Source organism: Erythrolamprus reginae, chromosome 1 (assembly GCF_031021105.1).
Source record: "Erythrolamprus reginae isolate rEryReg1 chromosome 1, rEryReg1.hap1, whole genome shotgun sequence".
Taxonomy (NCBI): domain Eukaryota; kingdom Metazoa; phylum Chordata; class Lepidosauria; order Squamata; family Dipsadidae; genus Erythrolamprus; species Erythrolamprus reginae.
This window is the reverse complement of record NC_091950.1, coordinates 142,821,861-142,845,813: the sequence shown is the minus strand read 5'-3', so window position 1 is coordinate 142,845,813 and position 23,953 is coordinate 142,821,861. Positions and strand designations below refer to the sequence as shown.

Sequence of the window (23,953 nt, the reverse complement as noted above, 5' to 3'; positions counted from 1 at the left end):
TCGTTCCATCAGTTTTTTCAATTTTCATTATGTGTTCTCTATTTCTCTGAGTCTGCAACTTCCCAGTATTGTTAATGATAAAGATATATTTTGGAAGGTACACCATTTGAATTTCTGTTTTTTGTAAAATGTTAAAGGCCAAGAATCTCTTCTTCTTTTTTACAAGGGTGACACTTTTGAGAAAACTGATTATGAAGGGGAAACAGCCAAATGCTCTATAATGGAGCTTTCAAGGAGCTTTGGAATGTATCTTCAGTTTAAACGGATTATTCATAAAGCTATAAATCATTTTAAATTTAAAATGCATGCAAGGCATGGAACTTCTGCTAGGCTTTTCTGTTTTTCTGAAGAGAGAAATAAAGATACCAAACTTGGTACAAATCTCATATAAACCAATTTTAAGAAAGTTACGCAGGACTATACTCTTTAGGATTTGCCCACAGCTGCAGACTTTAGTTAGTTTGGTTTCAAGGAATTTATGGCATTTCTCTGCATATTCCAATGCTGGACAGACATCAACTGATATTAGGAGGACAAGAATAAGGCAGATGGTAATACTCAGTCATCCAGAATTCACCACATTATTCAGCATCTAGCTCAAATAATGCCCTAACTGGCACGCACAGGTTATAAGAATTTCTTTCTTCAGTGAAATGGTTTTTAATCTACTCAAACTGCTTCTGTCACTTAGTGAATATATTTATAGCTCCAGTAGAGAAGTGAAATTTGCCCCATTATCCCAGCAGACATAATCTGACACTTTCTTCAAATCTGCTTCAATTCTTGATAATTTTGTGGATGTGTCTTATCAGCATTACAAAAATGATTTGCAATTTCCCCTTCCAGGCTGCTTTTTCAATTTCCCAGTCCTGCCTATAGCTCTGGCTTTTACCCATCCTGATTCTAAAAAGCTCCTCTCAGTTTAGCATCCTTAAATCATCTGAGGTCAGCTAAGTGCTACCTCTTAGCTGAACAAAAACATTGATTTCTCCCAAGTGTGCTAGGGATATTCTCATGCTTTAGTAAAGTCCTACAATGAAAGGACACTGAGGGGTTTCTACAGATACTGTCGTGTGATGGAGTTATGAATATGCCACTGGAAATCCAAGGCAGAAATGTGGAGATGAAAGAGAAGAACATGAGCACAGTTCAGGAAGGATGACCCCCAAGTGGGGATTGGCTGAAAACAAAGTAGAAAAAATATGTTTGGAACCAGTCAATAGACATACACAGTTACCTGCCAGGGATTATTTGGATGATTATCTTTGAACAAATTACACTCAGTCATCATTGTTTAGTGAGGGCCTTTTTCTTGGAGCTCTTTCTCTCCCGCTCGCTTTTTCAGGAAGCAAGTCATATATGTTGTTTATTTAGTAGATTTAGAATAGAATAGAATAGAATATAGAATATAGAATATAGAATATAGAATATAGAATATAGAATATAGAATATAGAATATAGAATATAGAATATAGAATATAGAATATAGAATATAGAATATAGAATATAGAATATAGAATATAGAATATAGAATATAGAATATAGAATATAGAATATAGAATATAGAATATAGAATATAGAATATAGAATATAGAATATAGAATATAGAAAATAGAATAGAATAGAACAGAACACAACAGAATTTTTTATTGGCCAAGTGTGATTGGACACACAAGGAATCTGGGTGCATTGCACATGCTCTCAGTGTACATAAAAGAAAAGATACATTTGTCAAGAATCACAAGATACAACACTTAATGATAGACCAAGTACAAATAAGCAATCAAATCATATTAGGAACCAATCAATATAACTTTTAAGGATACAAGCAACAAAGTTACAGTCGTATAGTCATTAGTGGAAGAAGATGGGTGATGGGAACAATGAGAAGATTAATAGTAGTGCAGACTTAGTAAGTAGTTTGACAGTGTTGAAGGAATTACTTGTTTAGCAGAGTGATGGCATTTGGGAACAAATGTTTTTGTGTCTAGTTGTACTGGTGTGCAGTGCACTATAGCGTCATTTTGAGGGTAGGAGTTGAAACAACTTATGTCCAGGATGCGAGGGGTACGTAAATATTTTCACGGCCCTCTTTTTTACTCATGAAGTATACAAATGCTTAATGGAAGGCAGGTTGGCAGCAAACAAATCTAATTAAATAAATAAATAAATAAATAAATAAATAAATAAATAAATAAATAAATAAATAAATAAATAAATAAATAAATAAATAAATAAATAAATAAATAAATAAATAAATAAATAAATAAATAAATAAATAAATAAATAAATAAATAAATTGCCTTTTCTGCAGTTCTGATTATTCTCTGAAGTCTGTGTATGTCTTGTTGGGTTGCAGAACTGAACCAGACAGTTATAGAAGTGCAGGTGACAGACTCAATGATTCCTCTGTAGAACTGAATCAGCAGCTCCTTGGGCAGTTTGAGCTTTCTGAGTTGGTGCAGAAAGAATATTCTTTGTTGTGCTTTTTGGATGATGTTTTAAATCTTGCAATATGGTTGAACCTAGCAATTTGAAGGTGTCTACTGTTGATCTAGTATTGTAAGAGATGGAAGTATATATTGAGCAAACAGGATGGCAGAAGCATGGACATAAAGAACAGGTAATAAAATGGTGTGGCATTTTACTGACAGAGCAATAGCAACAGCACTTAGACTTATATACCGCTTTCACAGTGCTTTTACATCCCTCTCTAAGTGGTTCAAAGAGTCAGCCTATTGCTCCCAACAATCTGGGTCCTCGTTTTACCAACCTCGGAAGGATGGAAGGCTGAGTCAATCTTGAGCCACTCAGAATTAAACTCCTGGATTGAGCAGTGAGTTAGCCCTGCGGTACCAAGTCTGCGGAGTGGGGCGGCATACAAATCTAATAGATAGATAGATAGATAGATAGATAGATAGATAGATAGATAGATAGATAGATAGATAGATAGATAGATAAATAAATAAATAAACGAAAGAATGAACGAAAGAATGAACGAATGAATGAATAAATAAATAAATAATAAATTCTAAATAAATAAATAAATAAATAAATGAATGAATGAATAAATGAATAAATGAATAAATAAATTCTAACCACTGGGGGGGGGGGATTTGAAACTAAACTACCATGTGTTTAGTAATTAAAAACTAGCAAATCCATCGCTTTCCATAGTGTATGGAGTTACAGCCCACCAAAGAAGAATAACGGAGTACCAAGAGAAATGAGCTAAGAGTCTTCTAGGCGTCCTGCCCTCTCCACTGTCTTTTGCAAATGTCAGGAGGGTATTTTTAGTTGGTGCTACAGCAACTCACCTGCCCCCACTTTTCCCTAGAACTGCCTCTTGCTCTTTCCATGTCTGAGTCACTGGCTGTTCCTGGACCTCGTTGGCAGGTTTTATTTAAAGATGATTTACTAAGTGATAAGAAAGCAGGAGGACAGGAGTTTCCCTGCCTCTGAGGACCTATCTTGTGCTGCGAATAATTTGCTCCTTTGAAGTGTTCTCAGACGGGACCAATCTCGCCACCAGGCAGAAAGAGGCAAGAATAGCAACTTCTAAAACTTTTATGACTGCTGTGTTTTTACTGCCATAGGAAGAGGAGATTCTCTCCTGGATTGTTGCCTTACATGCCAAAAGACTTTATACCACATTTACTTGGAATAAATAACACCATGTGCCTATGCTGGGGATGAGAAATATTTGCCACCCTGTCATAGGCAGAAAAATGTACCGGATTAACCCAGATAGAGGTTGGTGAGTGTAGCAGCGTGCATAGTTCTGCCTGTTAATACTCAAAGAAGGGTGGATTAAAGCACTTGTTGCCAGGTTCTGTGTTAAGCCTCGTTTTGTGATCTCACGCATGAGATATGAGACTGTAGGTCATGTTTCCTTTGTTCAGAAGCATAGGGGGATGCACACAAATGCAGGCCCACTTGCACTAGAATGGAGGTTTCGCAGCTGCAGTTCTAAAAACTTTAATACAGTTCTAATGGCTCATGGTAAGCATGTGATCAAATTGTTCTGAAATACAGAAGATGTGCAGAGAATAGCAAGTGATTTTATTTCCCCCGATGTGATTGCTATGTAAGGTATAGCCCCCAGCAACCGATTAGAGGCCACAGGCTTGGCCTTCTCTGGGTCCTGTCGACTAAGCAATGTCAGCTGATGGGGCCACGGGAGGAGGGCCTTCTCTGTGGTGGCACTGGCTCTCTGGAACCAACTAACACGCACACACCCCGAGATCCGTACTGCCCCCACCCCACTGGCTTTCCAGAAAACCTTGAAAACCTGGTTTTGCCAGCAGGCCTGAGGGCTGTGAGCAATTGACACTCTTCAGTTCCGGCCGCAGTAAGATTGCATGACATGATATGATTGTATCAATGGAATTTTAAACTGTTTTTTAATACTATTTTTTAATTGTTGTAAGCTGCCTAGAATCCTTTGGGAGTGAGCGGCATACAAATAATCAGATAATCAAATAATCAGATAATCAGATAATCAAATAAAGTAAGTAAGTAAGTAAGTAAGTAAGTAAGTAAGTAATTTTCAGCACGGCAAAACCTCCAGTTTGGCAATAGTTATAGAATTTTCTTAGCTGCATGTCATTTAATTTAGAAGAAAAGTTTTGTGAAATCAACCTCTTTCATATTATTCCTCCTTCTCCTCCTTTTCCTCCTCCTGGCATCTACAGTAGATCTTAAAGAATAAAATGTATTCAGTGCAATTCACACACACACACAGAGAGAGAGAGAGAGAGAGAGAGACTGATGACTTCTCTGAGTGAATAGTCCCTCATCCCATTAAATGCCCTCAGCTTTTCCATATAATCACACATTTAACTGCAAATTAGAGATGCCAAAGATTACCCAAGCAGTTGGGACAAATTAACAGTTATAATATACCTTATTAATTTGAATTAAAAAGTGGAAACCTTTGACATCCATCAGGAGGGGGCGGCTTATAAATGTGAAGAATGAATGAATGAATGAATGAATGAATGAACGAACGAACGAACAAACAAACAAACAAACAAACACTGAGATTTCATGATTATTTTTTTCACTATATATATATATATATTATATTTCCAGGAGTGGGGCGTGAATAGGCCACTTACTTTGCACTCTATTGGAACAACAGAGAAGCCAAGTATTATGGAGGCTGGAGACCCCAAGGAACAAGAGAAGAACCAGCAGATCAATGAGCTGCAACCGAAGTCAGAAATGACTCAAAATGCATCTGAAGGGGAGGGTGAGGCAGGAAAAGCAGAGACTGGTGAGAAAGAAGCTAAAGAGGGCAGAAAGTTTGCAGAAAAAACAGAGAAAGAGGTGGATGGTGCAAACGAAGCAGAGAAAACAAAGATGGCTGCTGGGAATGAGGTGCCTGGAGAGAAGGAGGCTGGGGACACTGCTGGACTTGAGGCAAAGCAGAAGGAAGACTCTACAGAAGAGGCTTCTGAATCTGAAAAGGAGACGGCATCCAAGGTGAGCCAGGAGGAAAAGACAGTCAAAGTCAGCAACCAACCAGAATCTGAAGGTGTATCTGAAACCAAAGATGATGTTTTGGGAAAACCAGAAGATTTACAGAGAGAGGAAGGGGAAAAGGCTGATGCTTTGAAGAAAAATGCCAAGAAAGAGGTGAGAACAGAATGTATTTCAATGGTCAATTTGTTCATTTCTGCGCATTCTAATATTTTTGTAATGATTGCTGAGCTTGTAGGGACTATTGAATTATAAGATAAAGGTGAAACAGAATTTTATAAAATTTGGGGGAAATGGTACAATCGCTTAGAACACAAAAACCAAGCAAAACAATCAGTGAGAAACACAAAATACAAGAAGACAAGTAGATAGATTTTAACAGGTAATGAAAAAAGCTGAAAATAGTAACAGGACAGAATGTATTTCAAATTGCAATCATTTGCTTTCAAGAGAATTAGTTCCTGTCACTTCTTTTCTATGGAACATCAGGAGTACTATTTTTATCCTTCTTGCCCTTACATTTTCATGTCACATTATTTTAGTCTATGTAACTTCATGTTGTTGGGCAAATAGACAAAATCCACTTACCCAGACTCATATACTGTATGTCTGTCCCTAATTTTAATTTGTTTCCCTGTAGCTATGTGCCAGTTTATATTATGTGTACAATGTAAAAATACAAAACTTACAGTAAGACAGGTTTTATTATATAGGTCCGTGGTGGCGAACCTATGGCAGGGGTGCCACAAGTGGCATGCGGAGCCATATCAGTGGGCATACAAGGGGAGTCCAGTGCGCATGCACATGCCATCCATTTAATTTTTGGGCCTTCTGGGCCCACTGGGAGTTGGGAAACAGGCTATTTCCAGCTTCTGGAGGGGGTGGGGAAGGCTGTTTTTGCCCTCCCCAGGCTCCTAGAAAGGCTCTGGAGTTTGGGGAGAGCAAAAAACACGGGCCTTTCAGTTCAATCGGAAGTTGGCAAAAGGCCTCCAGAGCAGTGGGGAAGGCCATTTTTGCCTTCCCCAGATTCCTAGAAAGGCTCTTAAGCCTGGGGAAAGAGAACGGGGCATACCATTGCGTGCCGGGAGTGTGGGGGGGGGGATCCTCACGTGCATATGTGTGGGGGGGGGAGCAAATGAAATTATAGGTGTGAGCATGCACATGCATGACCCACCCCCCGCACTCCCCCTCTTTTGGCACGTGAACCAAAAAAAGGTTCGCCATCACTGATATAGGTAGTCCTCAACTTATGATCACAATTGAGTTCAAAAATTTTATTGTTAAATGAATCACTGCAGTTGTTAAGTCAGTAACACAGTTGTTAAGTGAATCTGACTTCCCCATTGACTTTGCTTGTCAAAAGGTTGCAAAGGGACACTGTGACCGTCACAAGTATGAGTCAGTTGCACAGTGTCTGAATTTTATTCATGTGATCATGGGGATGCTATGTATTCCCATGTGTGAAAAATGTGGTGTGAAAAACGTAAGTGTGAAAAACGGTCATAGGTCACTTTTTTTCAGTGCTATTGTAATGTTGGATGGTCACTAAATGAACTGTTGTAAATCAAGGACTATTAATAATAATAATAATATTTTATTAGATTTGTATGCTGCCCCTCTCCGAAGACTTGGGGCGGCTCACAACAACAATAAAACAATGTTACAATGGAAAAGAAATCTAATATTAAAAAACAGTTAAAAACCCATCATTTAAAAAACCATGCAACACACGCATACCATGCATAAAATGTAAAAGCCTGGGGGAGGTGTCTCAGTTCCCCCATGCCTGGTGATACAGGTGGGTCTTAAGTAATTTGCGAAAGACAAGGAGGGTGGGGGCAGTTCTAATCTCTGAGGGGAGTTGATTCCAGAGGGCCGGGGCCGCCACAGAAAAGGCTCTTCCCCTGGGGCCCACCAAATGACATTGTTTAGTCGACGGGACCCGGAGAAGACCAACTCTGTGGGACCTTATCGGCCGCTGGGATTCATGTGGTAGAAGGTGGTGCTATCATTTGCAAAGAGTGTTAAAGAATTGTTAAATAACAACACATTTATATGGTAACTTGCCTAGTTTTCTTCTATTTTTTCTAATCATAATTTCTGGTAGGGTTTTTTTTAAATTTAACAATACATAACAAAACAAGAACTTTATAATGCCTAGTTACAAACAAAAGAGCCAGGATGCTGCAGTGCTTAAGGATTTAGACTGAGGAAGACTGGGGCATCTCAAATTGAAGTAAGCGCATTGGATCAGTCACTTTTTCTCTGCCCAACCTAATTACAATGGAAAGTTATTATGGGAGAAGAGAATACTATACGTGCTGCCTTGGGATGTTGAAAGGAAGGCAGAATATAAATCTAGAAAATCAAATGAAGGAAGAAATTAATCTGGTTTGACCTTCCCCATCCTCCTTCCCTATCTGCAGGATCGAACTGGCAGCACTTCTGATGAGCCTCTTTCACCAGAACCTGAGGAGGAAGAGGAGGAATTCTGGCCAGAATTCCCTCCCCATTCTCCCGAAGCAAGTCCACAAAGCCCAACCGAGCTCAAAGGTTTGGAGACAGGTAAGGAAAATGTCATTTAGCAAATTGAAAAGGCCACATACACTAAAGTTGGATAGAATAAAACAGTGATGGCAAACTTTTTTTCTCTCGGGTGCCAAAGGCATGTGCATGCGTGCTATCGCGCATGTGCGAGTGCCCACAGCCATAATTTAATGCCTGGGGAGGGCGAAAAGAGCCTCCTTTGCAGAGGCCCTCTGGAGGTTGGAAATGGTCTGTTTCCTGACTTCCAGTGGACATGTTTTTAGACCTCCCCAGGCTCCAGAGGCTTTTTCCGGCCCCCTAGAGGCCTTCTGGAAATCTAAAAGGGCCTCCCAGAACCTCCACACTAGCCAAAGTCAGCTGGCTGGCATGCACATGTGCGCTGGAGTTGAGTTAGGGCAACAGCTTGCATGCCAGCAGATATGGCTCTGCATGCCACCTGTGGCACATGTGTCATAGGTTCGCTATCTTTGGAATAGGTAAAACAGTGATGGTGAACCTATGGCAAGGGGGGGCAGCAGACAGGATGGGGTGGAACACAGTTCCACCGGCGGAAATGAAGATCCGTGCACAGCTCCAGTTGATCAGGCTGTCACTTCCTGGATTACTGGTCTTGGCTCAGCTCTCCTTTTTTTCCCTGCTGCTGTTGTTGCATCTGTGCTCCTTGCTTTTTTCCTCTTTCTTCCTTCCTGACCTCAGACAAGCTTCCCTCTCTCCTGCCCAGCTCCCCTCTAGCCTCACATGGCCAAGGGGAAGGTGTGGGTGGAAGCGGCACTGGCAGCATTTATGCTTCTGGCAGCACCTATTTGCCTAGCTACCCAGCCTGAGATGGGGGCGCGATCCAGAAAGGAGAGCACGAGAAACATGAAGCAAATTGTCACCCTAGCGAACGACACTGGTCAGGTTGTAAGTCAAGGACTTAACAGTTCACTTGAACAATGATGATCGTTCAAGTCACTCCCACCTGGTCACATGGCCAGCAATCACTCCTACCTAGTCACATGACCATTAAGTAAAATGACCAGGCGTCCCGCTTTCTGCGAGACAGTCACGATTTTTTGCAATTTGTCCTGAGTCCCAGGGCATTTTTAAAAAGTCCCAATTTTTTGAAACAAGCCACCAGGAAGCTGCGAAGAAGGAAGCTCAGCTTCCAGTATCACAACTTTTTCTTCTTCGCCCCTCAGCCTCCCGCAGCCATTGATTAACACAGCTGGTGCCCTTTCTCACCTTTCTCCCCCCATTTTATTTCTTTTTATTTCTTTTTATTTGCTTGCTTCCCCCACTCTTCCTCTTCCACTCTTGCTCGCTCCTCCCCCCCTGGCTCCACACCTTCCCATGGCCACCACCGTGGGGCTGGGCTGCCCAGGCAGGAGGGCTCGCTGGCAGCGACAGCAAAGGCGGGGGAAGGAAAGGAAGAGTGGCCGAAGCAAGAGCGGGGAGAGAGAAAGAAAGAAAGAGAGGGAGGGCAAGAGAGAGAGAAAGACAGAGACAGAGAGAGAAAGATAGCAAGAGAGGGAGGAAGAGAGAGAAAAGAGAGATAGCAAGAGAGAGAGGGTAAGAGAGAGAGAGAGAAAGCAAGAGAGAAAGAGACAGAGAGAGAAAAAGAGAGAGAGAAAGAGAGAGAGAAAGAGAGGGAGGAAGAGAGAGAAAGAGAGAGATAGCAAGAGAGAGATAGCAAGAGAGAGAGGGTGAGAGAGAGAGAAAGCAAGAGAGATAGAGACAGAGAGAGCAAGAGAGAGAGAAACAGAGAGATAGCAAGAGAGAGAGAAATAGAGAGAGGGCAAGAGAGAGAGAGAGAAAGAAAGAAAGAAAGAGAAAGAGACAGAGAGAGAAAAAGAGAGATAGCAAGAGAGAGAGGGGGGGAGAAAGAGAGAGAGGGCCAGAGAGAGAGAAAGAGAGAGAAAGAGAGATAGCAAGAGAGAGAGAAATAGAGAGAGGGCCAGAGAGAGAGAGAGAAAGAGACAGACAGAGAAAGAGAGAGAGAAACATTTTTTCGGCTAAATCCCCCCCCCCTCCACTCAATGGTGTCCCTCTTACCCAGTCTTAAAATCTGGTCAGTTTATCATTAAGCCACACCCATGAAATAAGCCACACCCACAGTATGGCAGTAAAAATTTTGGCTGCCCTTTACTGACCTATGGTACATGTGCCACAGATGGCACGTGGAGCCATATCTGCTGGCACATGAGCCTTTGCCTTAGCTCAGCTCCAGCATGCAGGTGTTCACCAGCCAGCTGGTTTTCAGCTCGCACAGAGGCTCTGGGAGGGCATTTTCACTTCGGGAGGGCTTCTGAGGGATGGGAGAGGGCATTTTTGCCGTTCCCAGGCTCCAGGGAAGCCTCTGGAGTCTGAGGAGGGTGAAAAACGGGCCTAGGCCCACCAGAAGTTAGGAAATGGGCTGTTTCTGGCTTCCAGAGAGGCTCTGGGGGGCAGGGGAGGCAATTTTTGCCCTCCCAGGTATTGAATTATGGGTGTGGGCACTTGCTCGGGCGCTATAGTATGTGTGCACATGCTTTCGGCACCTGAGGGAAAAAAAGGTATGCCATCACTGGACTAAAAGAAGAAGTGACGCAGAGGGATTTATTTTTTAAAATAACACCTTCTAGAACAGACCTAGGTATTTTTGGGCCCATGGGCCAGATCTGACTGTTCAGCTAATCGTCTCCAGCCTGTGGCATCAGGGGCAGGGCAGTATCAGTGGTCCCTCCACAACAATTTCTTGTGTATCTCCTTGGGGAAATTAATTGCCCACCCTTTATCACCACACTTCAAAAGAGACATTGAAACTCTGGAGAAGGTGCAAAAAAGAGCAACCAAGATGATTAAGGGATTGGAAACCAAGACTTACGAAGAGAGACTGAGGGAACTGGGCATGGATAGCCTAGAGAAAAGGAAAGCCAGAGCGGACATGATAGCAGTCTACAAGTATACGAGGGGTTGCCACAAAGAGGAGGGGATCACTTTATTCTTCAGGGCACCAGAGGGCCGGACGAGGAACAACAGCTGAAAGCTGACCAAGGAGAGATTCAACATGGAAATAAGGAGGAACTTCCTGACAGTCAGAGCGACCAACCAATGGAACAACCTACCAGCGGACATTGTGAACTCCAACACTCTGGACATTTTTAAGAGAAGATTGAACTGCCACTTGACTGGTGTACTATAGGGTTCCTGCTTGGGCAGGGGGTTGAACTCGATGGCCTTCATGGTCCCTTTCAACTCTAACAATAAATAAATAAATTTAAAAAGTCTGCCTGGACCTTAATCCTGAGTAAATTATTTTATTTTATCAGTGAAGCAACAATAACAAAACATCAAACAATCAATGTCTCCAGGCTTCATAACTTCCTGCATTATTTGCCCAGTCCTTCTGAAGACATTTTTCTCAATGTCTTCACGGATATCTCTCTTAACACTCCATCAGCTATTGGCAATGTAAGCAGGAACATCCCAGTTTTGCCCCCTGAGGCTGCCCTCTTCTCCATTTCCCCGTAATGATTTATGAAACCATCTGCTGCTATTTTCTATACCGCAAAGCATGAATGAGGGCAAAATAGAGGAGATTGAAGAGACCCGCAGTTCAGACCTGGGACAGAGGTTCATTCACAAGTTCATTCACTCCTCCACTCGAAACAGAATATCCTACAAAAATAGACTAACAATCCTGGGCCTAGAAAGCCTAGAACTACGGCGCCTAAAACACTATTTAAGTATTGCCCACAAGATCATATGCTGCAATGACTACTTCAGCTTCAACTGCAACAACACAAGAGCACGCAACAGATTCAAACTTAATACGAACCGCTCCAAACTTGACTGTAAAAAATATGACTTTAGCAATCGAGTTGTCGAAGCGTGGAACTCATTACCGGACTCAATTGTGTCAACCCCTAACCCCCAACATTTCTCCCTAAGACTCTCCACGATTGACCTCTCCAGGTTCCTAAGAGGCCAGTAAGGGGCGTACATAAGTGCACTGGTGTGCCTTTCGTCCCCTGTCCAGTTGTCTTTCCTTTATCTCATACATCATATATATTTTCTTCCTTTCACATATCTTCTCCTCTAAGTTCACTTTACCCTTATATGTATTACTTCATGTCTATCTTCTTCCTATGTATTTGTGTATTGGACAAATGAATAAATAAAAAATAAATAAAAGAAAGGAAAGAAAAACTAATAATCCACATGTCTCTAATCCAATCTAGGTGGCATTACTCCACCAGCTACCACTCCAGAAGCTGCTCCAGTGGAAATCAGCAGGTGAGATAATCTCTAGAAGCCTTTCTAGAATCTAGAGGGTGGGGGCTACATTTGAGATGGACAAGATTCAGATTGACAAAATATATTGGGGGAGACGGCTACAAGCCTGACAATTAAAACTTGCTGCAAAAGATATACCCATAATCATTGGATATATCCAAAATCATTGGATATGATCCATAATCATTGGATATATCCATAATCATTGGATATCATTTGATATTGGATATACAGCAAATATTTTTTTCTAAATAAATGAATATACAGGAGTAAGTTGAGTTTCAGAGTCAAATATAGCTCATAGTGCTAAACACATGAGCCTTCCTTCCTTAAGTTTTTTCCTCCACTTCAGGTCTATCATTAGATACAGGAAGAGGAAACAACAGGTAGGTCATGTTTTTCACCATTGGAAGAAAAGGATTCTTGGCAATTGATGGCAAACCCTTATCTATCAGCAACTCAGCATCTTTTGCCCGTACCAGAGGCTGCATTACCACTTTTTACTCTGCAGGGGGCACTCAGAAATAAAATTTCAGCTATGACTGGGATGACCAAAATGGGATAAGGAATAGAATTTATTTGTTTGTTTGTTTGTTTGTTTATTATTTAGTTAGTTAGTTAGTCCAATACACAACAATACACAATGAAGGTTATAGAGGTTATACTCGAGTAAAATATATTAGAGAAATAATAGAAGTGAAAATTTAGGAATACAGTAGAATATATCAATTAGAGAATAGAATGATATTATGAGAATAGTATAAGAAGATTAGAATAGAAGAATATTAGATATGATATAGGAGATATAGGAGAGACAATAGGACAGGGGATGGGAGGCACGCTAGTAACAGTAAGGAGAAATCCCCCCCCCCCCCGGACAAAAAAAGATTAAACCTTGGCCTCCAAGCTGCAATCAAGGACTTCATATTTATTCTGTGGTCGTAAATTGGATGCTGAAAAGATTCTTAAAGCTTGGAGGGGAGCAGCGAGGTGGGACCTCCAAAGCATTAACTAATCTTCCCAAACACAGTCATGGGCTCCTCCCCCCCACATGGGGGACGCCATCTGGCCAATGGAAATGGCCCGAGAACGGCACGACTAATAGATTTCAGCCCAGGAATGGCACAACAAACAGATTCCTGGCAAAAGTCGCCAGGTTTTTTGCTTCTGTGCATGCGTGGAAGCAAAAATCCCAGCAAAAATAGCCGAAATCTCGCGAGATTTGGTTTGCTGCCAAATCTCATGTGGGGCACACACGCTTGTGTTGGGAGTGTGCGTGCATGTGCCAGCCGCCAAGGACCGTCCATTTAGCTTAGTAAGTGGCTGCCCAATACTGCCCAAACGGATGCCTTCTGAAGGTGCTGGGACTAGAACTTTACCTTCTGGCCCTAATATACGAAAGGTCAAATCAAGGAAGGATGCTAATAAAGTTGTAAACATTCAGGTAAAATTGGGAAGGGCAAAGAGAAATATAGGGGTGGTGCAGTGGTGGGTTTCTACCAGTGTGGTTTGGTGCGCCGCTCTAGTAGCAGCCTGCTGATTGCGCAATTTTGGCGCGACAGCTCTAGTTTGTCTTTGCCGGTCATCGACGCCATCTTGTTTTTTTATAATTTTCTGCTATTTTCAGCTCTCTGAGCATGCGCAAAAGGAAAATCTTCCCTCTGTGCATGCGCAGAAGCGAAATTGCACCAATAGGAAAAAAATAAGTAACCCGTTTCAGCTTTTTCATGGATCTTCACATTTCTAGCTGCAAGATTTGGCGATTTTAACCACGATTCACCAGAGCAACAGGAGACAAACTGTTGGTATTCTTCACCGAAGAGTAGGCAGAAAGGGATTTCCCCTTCCTGAGCCACCAGGCCAATCTCTTGTGAGAGGGTCTTAAATCCAAGGATAGAAACCCACCAGCGCTTCAGGCTCAGGGTGTTTTTGTTTCTGCTTTTTTCAGCCCCGAAGCTGCCCCAAAGGGAGAGAAAGAGCCGCCTTCTGCTGCACCAGAGGAAGCAGCTGCTGCCAAAGAGAAAAAGAAGAGGCCTGCTTTTGACCGGAGAGAGATAACAAGGCCAAGGGTGCCCCCAAGGGGACAGTCCCGCAAAGCCATTATGGAGAAGTTTGGAGGGTAAGGACGCTGCATCTCGGGTTCTGCCATCACTCGTTCCACTAAAGTTTGTTCAGCCTTGTATTTTTCGGAGTATAAGACACACCTTAGTTTTGGGGGAGGAAAATAGGGGAAAGAATCTGCTTACCAGGTATTCATCTGGCTAGTGTCCTTAGTCTGGTCAGCTTCAGCACATCATTTTATTCCCTGGTCTGGTTAGGGCTTTAAAAAGATCTTATTCAGAGAGAGTAACAATGAAAGAGCTTGCAAACCAGTAAGAGCTGAGAAAATCATTAGCACCTGGTTAGGGCTGGAAAAAAACATTTGGAGCAAGTAGAGCAATGAAAAAAGCCTGCAAAGATTTAGGGCTTGGAAAACATTCTTTGCAAAGAGTAACAATGAAAGAACCTGCAAGGTAAAAGCTGGGAAGATCGTTAGCAGCTAGTTAGGGCTGGGGGGGGAAAGCTTCGAAAAAAGCTACATTCAGAGTATAAGATGCACCTGAATATTCAGCCTCCTTTAGGAAGGAAAAAGGTGTGTCTTATACTCTGAAAAATATCGTATATACCAATAAAAACCTTTCTGCAGTTTGGCTTACAAACTGCACGATGGCTAAATTCATGCCTTACAGTAAATCGAAATCAAGGCAATTATTTTATGTCTCAGCACAGTGCGCAGTATCTCTCCATCTGTATGTGGCCCGCCTGACTTGCCGATGAAACCCAGCAGCATGTTTTTCAGACATTTTGAGACTGAAAAACAAATGAATAATTTAACACCAGCCCTAAAATAGGCTGTGCGTTGAGCTCCACCAGATGATAATTTGTTCCATCTGCAAAACATCCTTAATGTGCACCATTATTTCATTCTCACAGTGTGCAATTCCCAAATGTGTTTATCATACTGCCTAATTTCAGTGCCATCCACTGCTCACCTCTCTATATCCTCAGTCACACTCAGTATCTGAGTACCGAGACAAGCAGACCAACCTATGAAAGGCAGTCAATAAAAGTTCAGTCTCCTGACTTCAATACTCTAATCACCTGGTCCACAGCGTCCTAATTCCACCGTAGCACTGCATGGATTCAAAAAGTACCGAAAGAAAAACAAACTATTTTCCTTTATGTCTATAGTGTCATGCATTTATCCAATATAGGTAGTCCTTGACTTATGAAGACAACTGAGCGCAAAATTTTTGTTGTTAAGTGAGATATGTGTTAAGTGAGTTTTGTTCCATTTTAGGACCATTGTTAATAAGTTAATAAGCGGCTGATAAGTTAATAACCCTGTTGTTGAGTTTGCTTGTCAGAAGGTTGCAAAAAGCAATCATATGACCTTGGGACACAGCAGTGGTCATAAGTAGTGTTGGGCAAACCGAACTTGCACAGTTCGGGTTTGTACCGAACTTTGCAGTGTTCGGCATGCCGAACCCGAACCCGGATTTTTTTTAAAAAATCGTGTTCCGGTTCGGTGTTCATGACGAGCACCGCGAAGCGCCGCCGCCCGGCTGTCATCTACTGAGAAGAGGAGGAGGAGCCGGGTGCCAGTGGTGGCAGAGGAAGGCGAACACCGGGGAGCTGTCGGCCGGTCGGGAGGCTGGGAGGGAGGCACAAAAGGAGCTGGGGAATCCCACAAAGGGATTCCGATGGGCGGAGCTTTGACGTCATGTATACCGGTAGGTTGCTAATCATACCAAGGTGATCACTTCCTGGATTCCAGGGGCGGCACTAGAATAATGGAGGGAGGATGGAATCCAGGAAGTGATCACCTTGGTGTGCTTAGCAACCTGCCAGTATAGGTGACGTCAAAGCTCCGCCCCCGGAATCCCTTCATGGGATTCCCCAGCTCCTTTTGCTTGTGATGCGGCTGGGGTGTCCTTTCACGTAAATTTTTTAATTTTATTTTTACGTGAAAGGACCTCCCTTTATTTATTATTTATTTATTTATTATTTAGATTTGTATGCCGCCCCTCTCCGCAGACCCTTTGCTTGCGGCGCCACTGCGGCGTCCTTTTTCATTAAAATAAAAATAAATAAAAATAAAAAATCCGTAAAAATAAAAAATGATGAGATTCTGGAGGCGGAGCTTTGACGTTACGGAGTGTTCGTAGTTCGGGTTTGGCCGAACTTTGCGTGATGTTCGCCCAAACTCGCCGAACCCTAACACCATTGGGTTTGCCCATCACTAGTCATATGTATGAACCAGTTGCCACAGGGTCATGGCAATGCTGCAAAGGTTGTTATTGAAAAAAATGGCCATAACTCACTTTTTTTAGAGTGCTGTGGGAACTTTGAACTGTCACTAAATGAACTGTTGTAAGTCAAGGACTACCTGTGGTTTACAAAAGATTAATCAAGATAGCCTGCCATCTGGGTCATTGCAATGGCAGTTTGGGGAAACTGCCGGCAAATGCTGAGAAGCCAAGAAAGACTTCTTCCGTGGTGCCAGATCAGCCGTGAATATAGTATTCCAACAAATCCTGGCAGGGATGTATGGTTTCATACCAACATAATTGCACTTGAGAAGTTTTCTCCAAGTTTGGCTGGCTGAAACATAAGCTATAAGACAAGGGGTATGACAAGCCTTCTGTTCAATGAGAAAGGAAAGAAAGAAACTGTGCTTCACACATAGCTAAAGTGAGAGATTAGCAAAAACAAGAAACAAAAACCCCAACCAACCCTAAATCTGATTTTCCAAAGCTCTTAAGGAAGTGCATTATTTAATAGAAGTCTTCAAACTTGACAACTTTAAGACTTATGGACTTCAACTCCCAGAATTCTTCAGCCAGCATAGCTGGATGGAGAATTCTGGGAGTCGAAGTCCATAAGTCTTAAATTTGCCACGTTTGGGGACCCCTAATTTAGAACTTTACTGTATGCTACTGTTGCTTTATTGAAGGGCCATTCAATAAAAGGAAGGTATTGTGCAATGGAAATGAATCACATTCATTACACAATGTACCTTAACAATCCATCCAATCCAAAGAGGGAAATCCCAAAATTCTAAATACCTTTAACAGTACTGCCTTGTTTGCCTCACTGTATCACCCAATTCTGCTCTTAACACAGAAAAACTCCATAATACTTGAAGAGCTAAGGATTACTCATATTTGGTTTACCACAATGTAAAAGCCTAGCCTTCCCCAAGCAGTATCTCTCATCCCCAGACAGCACTGGCCACAATTATCATCTAAGACCATTTATAAGGGGACGTGTTTAACAAATGTAACTAGATCCAACTGCATAATAAACTTCAGATATTGGGCAGCGAAAGCCCACACCACTGTACTCCAGAGGAGTCTGCGCAGCCATGCAAGTCCACCAGAACACAACCATATTTAGCAAAAACTTGCTCTGACCAAGTGTTTCTCTTGCACAAATTATAGAATGCATACATTTTCAGATCTCTCTCCCACCTGACATTCAGCAGAAAATATGGCAATAGAGAAAAAAGGGACTTACACCAGCCAAAACTCATTAAATCTGCGTATGATTAAAAATACATTTGTTTATTCTCTACCTTCCTGTTTCCTCCCTTTCTTCCCCTTCATCATCTCCCAAAGGGCTGCAACTGGTCCTGCCCCCAATATCAAGAGGACTGGAGGTGCAAACACTGTGAAGACCATGTTACTAGAGTGGTGTCGGGCCATGACCCGTGGCTATGAAGTAAGGTATCCGCTATGAAATGAGAACTGCTCCAGGGCCCTTAAATGTTTCTGTGAAGTGAAGTAGGCAAATTGTTTCCCTTGGAAGGAAAAAAAAATCAGGTTTTGGGGACACCAGTCGTGCAACAGTAGGAAGGCCTATGTGAATGATCAGAATTTTTAAGACATGTGAAGTGAATATTCCTCTAGTTCTGGCAGTCGTAACCCAACATATTTTACTCAGAAGTGTATTAAAGAATATTTAGGAAAGCATCACAACCCAGAGTTAGACTATGAATGCTCAGAGGTGTTTGCACCGGTTCTATGGAACCGGTAGAAACTTGACGGCCTGGGTTGCTGGAACCAGCAGTAACCCAGGCCTGCCCCACCCCCCAAACCAGCTCTCTTGAAGGCGCCATTTTGGGTTTTTTGCTTCTACGTGTTGTGGTTGGCTCTGGCCCAGCTCCTGCCCCAGGGAATGGGGAGGTGGATGCAGGGGAAAATTCAACACGTCACAGGCCTGTGTTATTGCCGACAGAATCAGATCAAAGTTTAGTTTCCTCGGACGAAGAAGAAGGTGGGAGTGACTTGGCAGAGGAGAGCTTGGCACACAGCCAAGGCAGTCAATCTTCCTTATCTTCTATAGCTTCAGATGATGACATTTTGGACCCACGCAAGCGCAGAATGATGCGTAGAAGAGACCAAGTAAGAACATATTACAGGAGATAAGGGAGGCCACCTGTGTTTGGGTGGGGCTCCAGTAATTAGGGCTGATGCTATAAATAGCAGCTTGTGGGTTTGGCCATTGTGGAAGAATATCTGTTCACAGTTCGTCAGGAATTTTGTGTGCTGGAGTTTGTTGCTTTTTCACGCCTTTGAAACCAAAGCAGAGCAACGTGTGTGTGTGTCTCACTTGTTGGAAGAAGGGGTGTGAAGTTTCTCCACAGCTGCTGGCTAAGTACTTAATGACTGCTTAAGGGAAATTGTACAGACTACCGGGTTGTTTTGGGAAGAGTGCTCTTTGCAATACAAAAAGTGTGCTTAGTTTATTTTGACTTTTGTGATAGAGAACATTGTTTTGAATTTTCAAACATGTGTGTGTCTGAATTTGTATCCTTGAATTTTCGGGAGGCTCCTATCAGAGAGCCCGGCAGAACACTACGCATGCATGTTTTTTTTAGCACTGCCCATACGCTTGCACATCCATATCAAGAAGCGAACTGGCAGTGAAGAAAAGCAGAGCCCACCCCTGCACCCACCCCCCAAAAGCCCCCTGATGCTATCTTTGATCTCTTTGTATTTGTATCTCTGTTTGTATTGTCTCTTTTTGTTCTTTGTTATGTATACAGTAATCCCAGGGAGATTTCTAGATTCTGGTGGTTTGGTATTCCAAATTCTTGCCCTGTTTTTGATCAGAGTTAGAGAGCAAAGCTCTGGAGAGATCATAGTAGAATAATCTCTTCTCTGAACTAGGTCAGGAAATACTGTACTTCTTTGTGCGCTGTTGGCATTTCATTTTATTTTTTGTTATTAACCAACACATACCCACTATCAGGTGAATATGAAGATTCATGTGTGCAATTTCGGCCTGTACTGTTTCCTCATTATGCTTTATATTCAGACTTTGAATTTCATTCAAAGAGTTAAGAGAATGAGATCATGAACTAAAAATCTTAATTGAAAGCCAATATACCTCCCATACTGAGATGGTAAGATACTTTGAAGTTATACTGCCTAATCTTTAGTGAAACTGTTTGTGTACAGGGGTGGGCTATTAGCTGGAACGCCCAGAATGTGGTTCCGGCAACGGCAAAAGAGCGTGTAGGCCCGCTCCGTTGCCGGTGCACATGCACACGCTGTGCATGCACAGCCAGCGGGATTCCGGTAAAAATTACCATTTTTTTGCTTCTGCGCATGTGCAGAAGCAAAGAAATGGCAATTTTTACCCAAATCTCGCTGCCACAAGGACGTCAATGTGAGATTTCAGGTGCTGCACATGTGCACCAGCCAAATCTCGCTGCGGCGCCTAGAGCGGCAGCTGGGACCAACAAGCAACAGCCACCCGCCGGAGCTCTGGCCGAGTTGCCTGCTGTCTATTGTCCCATGCCACAGGCATCTCTCGGCGCACGTGGGAGAGCAGAGAGCTCACGGCTGCCCTGCCTGCTGCCTGCACCATGGCTCATAGACCAGGAGATCAAAGTTAAGAGCCATGGAGTGGGAGAGTGGGCAGGCTACTCGTGCTGGCACAAGGGGTGGGAGGCAGCGTGGCGGCAGCTGGCAGCGCAGCGGGCAGATGGGAGCCAGCAGCTCTTATCGCTTGTGCGGGTGCAGGGGGCGGCGTGGCACTGGCTGGCAGTGCAGCGGGTGGATGGGCAGCTTTCATCGCTCATGCCGGCAGAGGGGGTGGGGGTTCGGTGTGGAGGCGGCTGGCAGCGCGGCAGGTGGATGGGGGGCGGGGCAGGGGCGGCACAGGGGGTGCTGGATCTTACCTTATTTTGCCAGTTGGGAGCGATTGTCTCCAATTTCCGGGGGTTAAATGCTTTCGTGCATGCACGGAAGCAAAAAAACCCCGGAAATCGCATGTGCGAGGCTTCACATGAGATTTAGCCTCTGCGCATGTGCAGGAGCCCAATCACGCACCGAGCATGGGTGCACCCACAAGGGCCTGCCCCCTGGCGCGTTCCGGTAGCCCACCCCTGATGTACAGTGAATATTGTAAAATATGTATTGATAATTCATGTACTACAAAACACAATAGTACTAACAATAGCACTAATTAGCACAATATATGCAAGCATTGCTACATTCAATGTGTGCTGTGTATCGGAAATAGTGGCTTCACAAATCATGACCTATAATCAGGGGTGGACTGCTGCCTGGATGGGGGGGGGGAATGCAGTGGGGTATCAAAAATGGAGCTCCACTCTAGAGGACCCAATTTGCACTGAAAGATGTTGAAAGAAAATGTGGGACGTCCTGCAAAGCCACGCCTACAGTGTGGTAGTAAAAATGTTGGAAGCCCTTCACTGCCTATAATGCAGGTAGCCTTGAAAGATTACTGAGAGGTAAATGATGGAAACATTATATGAAATTTTAAAATTTAACAGTAAGGTGAAGTAAGAATGCCAAACAAACAGGGGCAGTAAATTAATTCTCCATAGTCCTTACAATTTTTCCTTTCTCTTCTAAGTTACAATTAACAATGCTCAGAAAAGGGAGGATGTGAACACAATAATCTAGATTCAGAATGCTCCCCAATTACTGCCATATTTTACAGATAACTATTTCATGTCATATCGAAGTACAATCCATTCACTCATTGTTCCAATCCAACAATGTGTTCTGCCAGAAAGATAAATGTATATTAGATAGACAGGAATGCATGTTTCAGCCACTTCCTAGTGTAAGAAAAACCTAAAAAGAGGAAGGTGTTGACTTTTTGTGCTTAATATCTCATTTTCTCATTTTCAGCATGTGGACATTCAGAACTTTTCTACCAGTTGGAAAAGTGCCATGGCTTTTTGTGCTCTCATCCACAAGTTCTTTCCTGATGCCTTTGACTATGCAAGCCTTGACCCAGCAAATCGGAAAGAGAATTTCACCCTGGCCTTCTCTACTGCTGAGTGAGCACTCCCCTCCACTCCAGGCCTCCAGCCACAATCACAGCTAGAGGGCAGGCTGAGTCAGGGATGAGTACTAACCTCCAGAAAGTGTACCATGGTGTTGGTAAATGTGCGAAGTTATTTTCTGGAGTCATGTTGTCCTACTTTCCAGCTCTACCATTTATACTGTATATAGTTCATATGAAATAACCGTGTTACAAAAGATCAAAACCATGCCCAATAACTGATCAATTAAACTGGCAGATGTGCAAATGTTGCCAACATTAACAGGGATTAAAATTGTAGTGTGGGAAAAAATTTACAACTGGGTGGAAATCAAGAAAAAGGTATAGTAAATAGAATTGTTAAAAAATAAATCTTGTAAATATATTAAGTGTAAATGTTTAATGTTGTATTGTTTGATGTCCAAATGTTTGTAAGTCATATAAAATAAAATAAAAATATTAAAAAAATAAAAAAAATAAAATTGTAGCATGACCAAAAGCAATAGGATGTGGAAAGGGCAGGGAGGGACATAATCTCCCAAGCTAGGGAAACCTAGAGAAAATTATCTATAGATTAGAGTTGGCCTTCTCCGGGTCCCGTCAACCAAACAATGTTGTTTTGCTGGGCCCCAGGGGAAATGCCTTCTCTGTGGCGGCCCCGGCCCTCTGGAATCAACTCCCCCGGAGATTAGAACGGCCCCCACCCTCCTTGTCTTTCACAAATTACTCAAGACCCACCTATATCGCCAGGCATGGGGGAACTGAGACACCTCCCCCAGGCTTTTATAGTTTATGTTTGGTATGTATGTGTTGTATGGTTTTAATTGCTGGGGTTTTATATATCTTTTTCTTTTAATATGAGATTTGTTTCACTGTTATATTGTCTTTTATTATTGTTGTGAGCCGCCCCGAGTCTTCGGAGAGGGGCGGCATACAAATCTAATAAATTATTATTATTATTATTATTATTATTATTATTATTATTATTATCATCATTATTATTATTATTATTATTATTATTATTATTATTATTATTATTATTATATGCCGGTACAGTTGTGTAGATTTTACTCTGTTACTTGTGCTCCATGCCATGTGGGATGTACAAACTGAAATCTTGCCATTTCCTTTTAAACTGACTGGTGACTAAAAGTGTGGCATCATATATTTCTAATCACCATTCCTATCTATGTTTAGCAGCAATATTTTGGATCAGTACTAAAGTTTATGAAAAAATCTCCCTAAGCAAATCCCTACATGCATCTCATTGCTATTAGAAAAACATAGATGACCACCATCTCCTTATCTTTACAATATTCAGGGGTGTCTACCACTGACAAATGGCTTTTTTTTTTTGCTCACATTTAGCATTTAGACATCCCCATCTAAGATTCACACAGTCCATCAAATTGAGATTCTGAATTTTAGAAGAAAAATACAGACTTATACAAAGAGAGTAATCTTCCTTTCTCCAATCCATAAAGTTATCTGCTACTGGTTTCCCAACTTCTTTGGGATAGAAACATAGAAGACTGACAGCAGAAAAAGACCTCATGGTCCATCTAATCTGCCCTTATACTATTTCCTGTATTTTATCTTACAATGGATATATGTTTATCCCAGGCATGTTTAAATTCAGTTACTGTGGATTTACCAACCACGTCTGCTGGAAGTTTGTTCCAAGGATCTACTACTCTTTCAGTAAAATAATATTTTCTCATGTTGCTTTTGATGGCCATAATCCTTTGGGATGGCCAGGATCAGGAATAGTATTATTATCAAAAGTATTGGAACATCCAGCTATAGACCATCTATGAGAATTACCAGTAGCAGAACCAGAACTGAGATTTAAAATGTTGTGGGGTTTTTTGCCCAAAGCTAAACTTGAAATCAGGCTGTAGAATTTTAAATTCCTGGAGTTATTATCTTTAACTTGTCAGCATATCTTCTTTTGAAAAGAAATAATTGTTAACTGGCATATAGTGAGGTTTGCTAAGGAGCTCTGTACAACTACTTAACACAGTAGGAATGGCTTTTACATTTCCAAGGAAAAAGTAATTATGTCGTAGTTGATCAAACTTTAAACATGTTAAGCATGATAAAACAGGAAACTTCAATAAATCAACACACCTTCAAGAAAATTATCATAACAACCTAAGTGTCCTTTGGATCAGATTAAAGTCTAATATAGACCAGAACTGTGTTCTTCAACAGTTAAACATAAATCTTGAGTAGCAACCTCCCACTTGTCCTTCAATAATGGTATTGACATGCACACTATTGTACCTCTAAACTTGGAGGTACAACCATCATAAAT

General features: G+C 42.1%; 1 protein-coding gene across 1 annotated transcript in view; it reads left to right on the top strand.

The window, feature by feature from the left end:
* Positions 1-5,100: 5,100 nt before the first annotated feature.
* SMTNL1 (smoothelin like 1) overlaps positions 5,101-23,953 on the top strand; it is a 21,155-nt gene continuing 2,302 nt past the window's right edge. The window contains exons 1-6 of the mRNA XM_070736182.1: positions 5,101-5,640; positions 7,911-8,049; positions 12,234-12,288; positions 14,237-14,407; positions 17,949-18,051; positions 21,501-21,652. Coding sequence (XP_070592283.1) covers positions 5,158-5,640; positions 7,911-8,049; positions 12,234-12,288; positions 14,237-14,407; positions 17,949-18,051; positions 21,501-21,652 — 1,103 coding nt within the window. The 5' untranslated portion in view covers positions 5,101-5,157. The remainder of the gene's footprint in view (positions 5,641-7,910; positions 8,050-12,233; positions 12,289-14,236; positions 14,408-17,948; positions 18,052-21,500; positions 21,653-23,953) is intronic.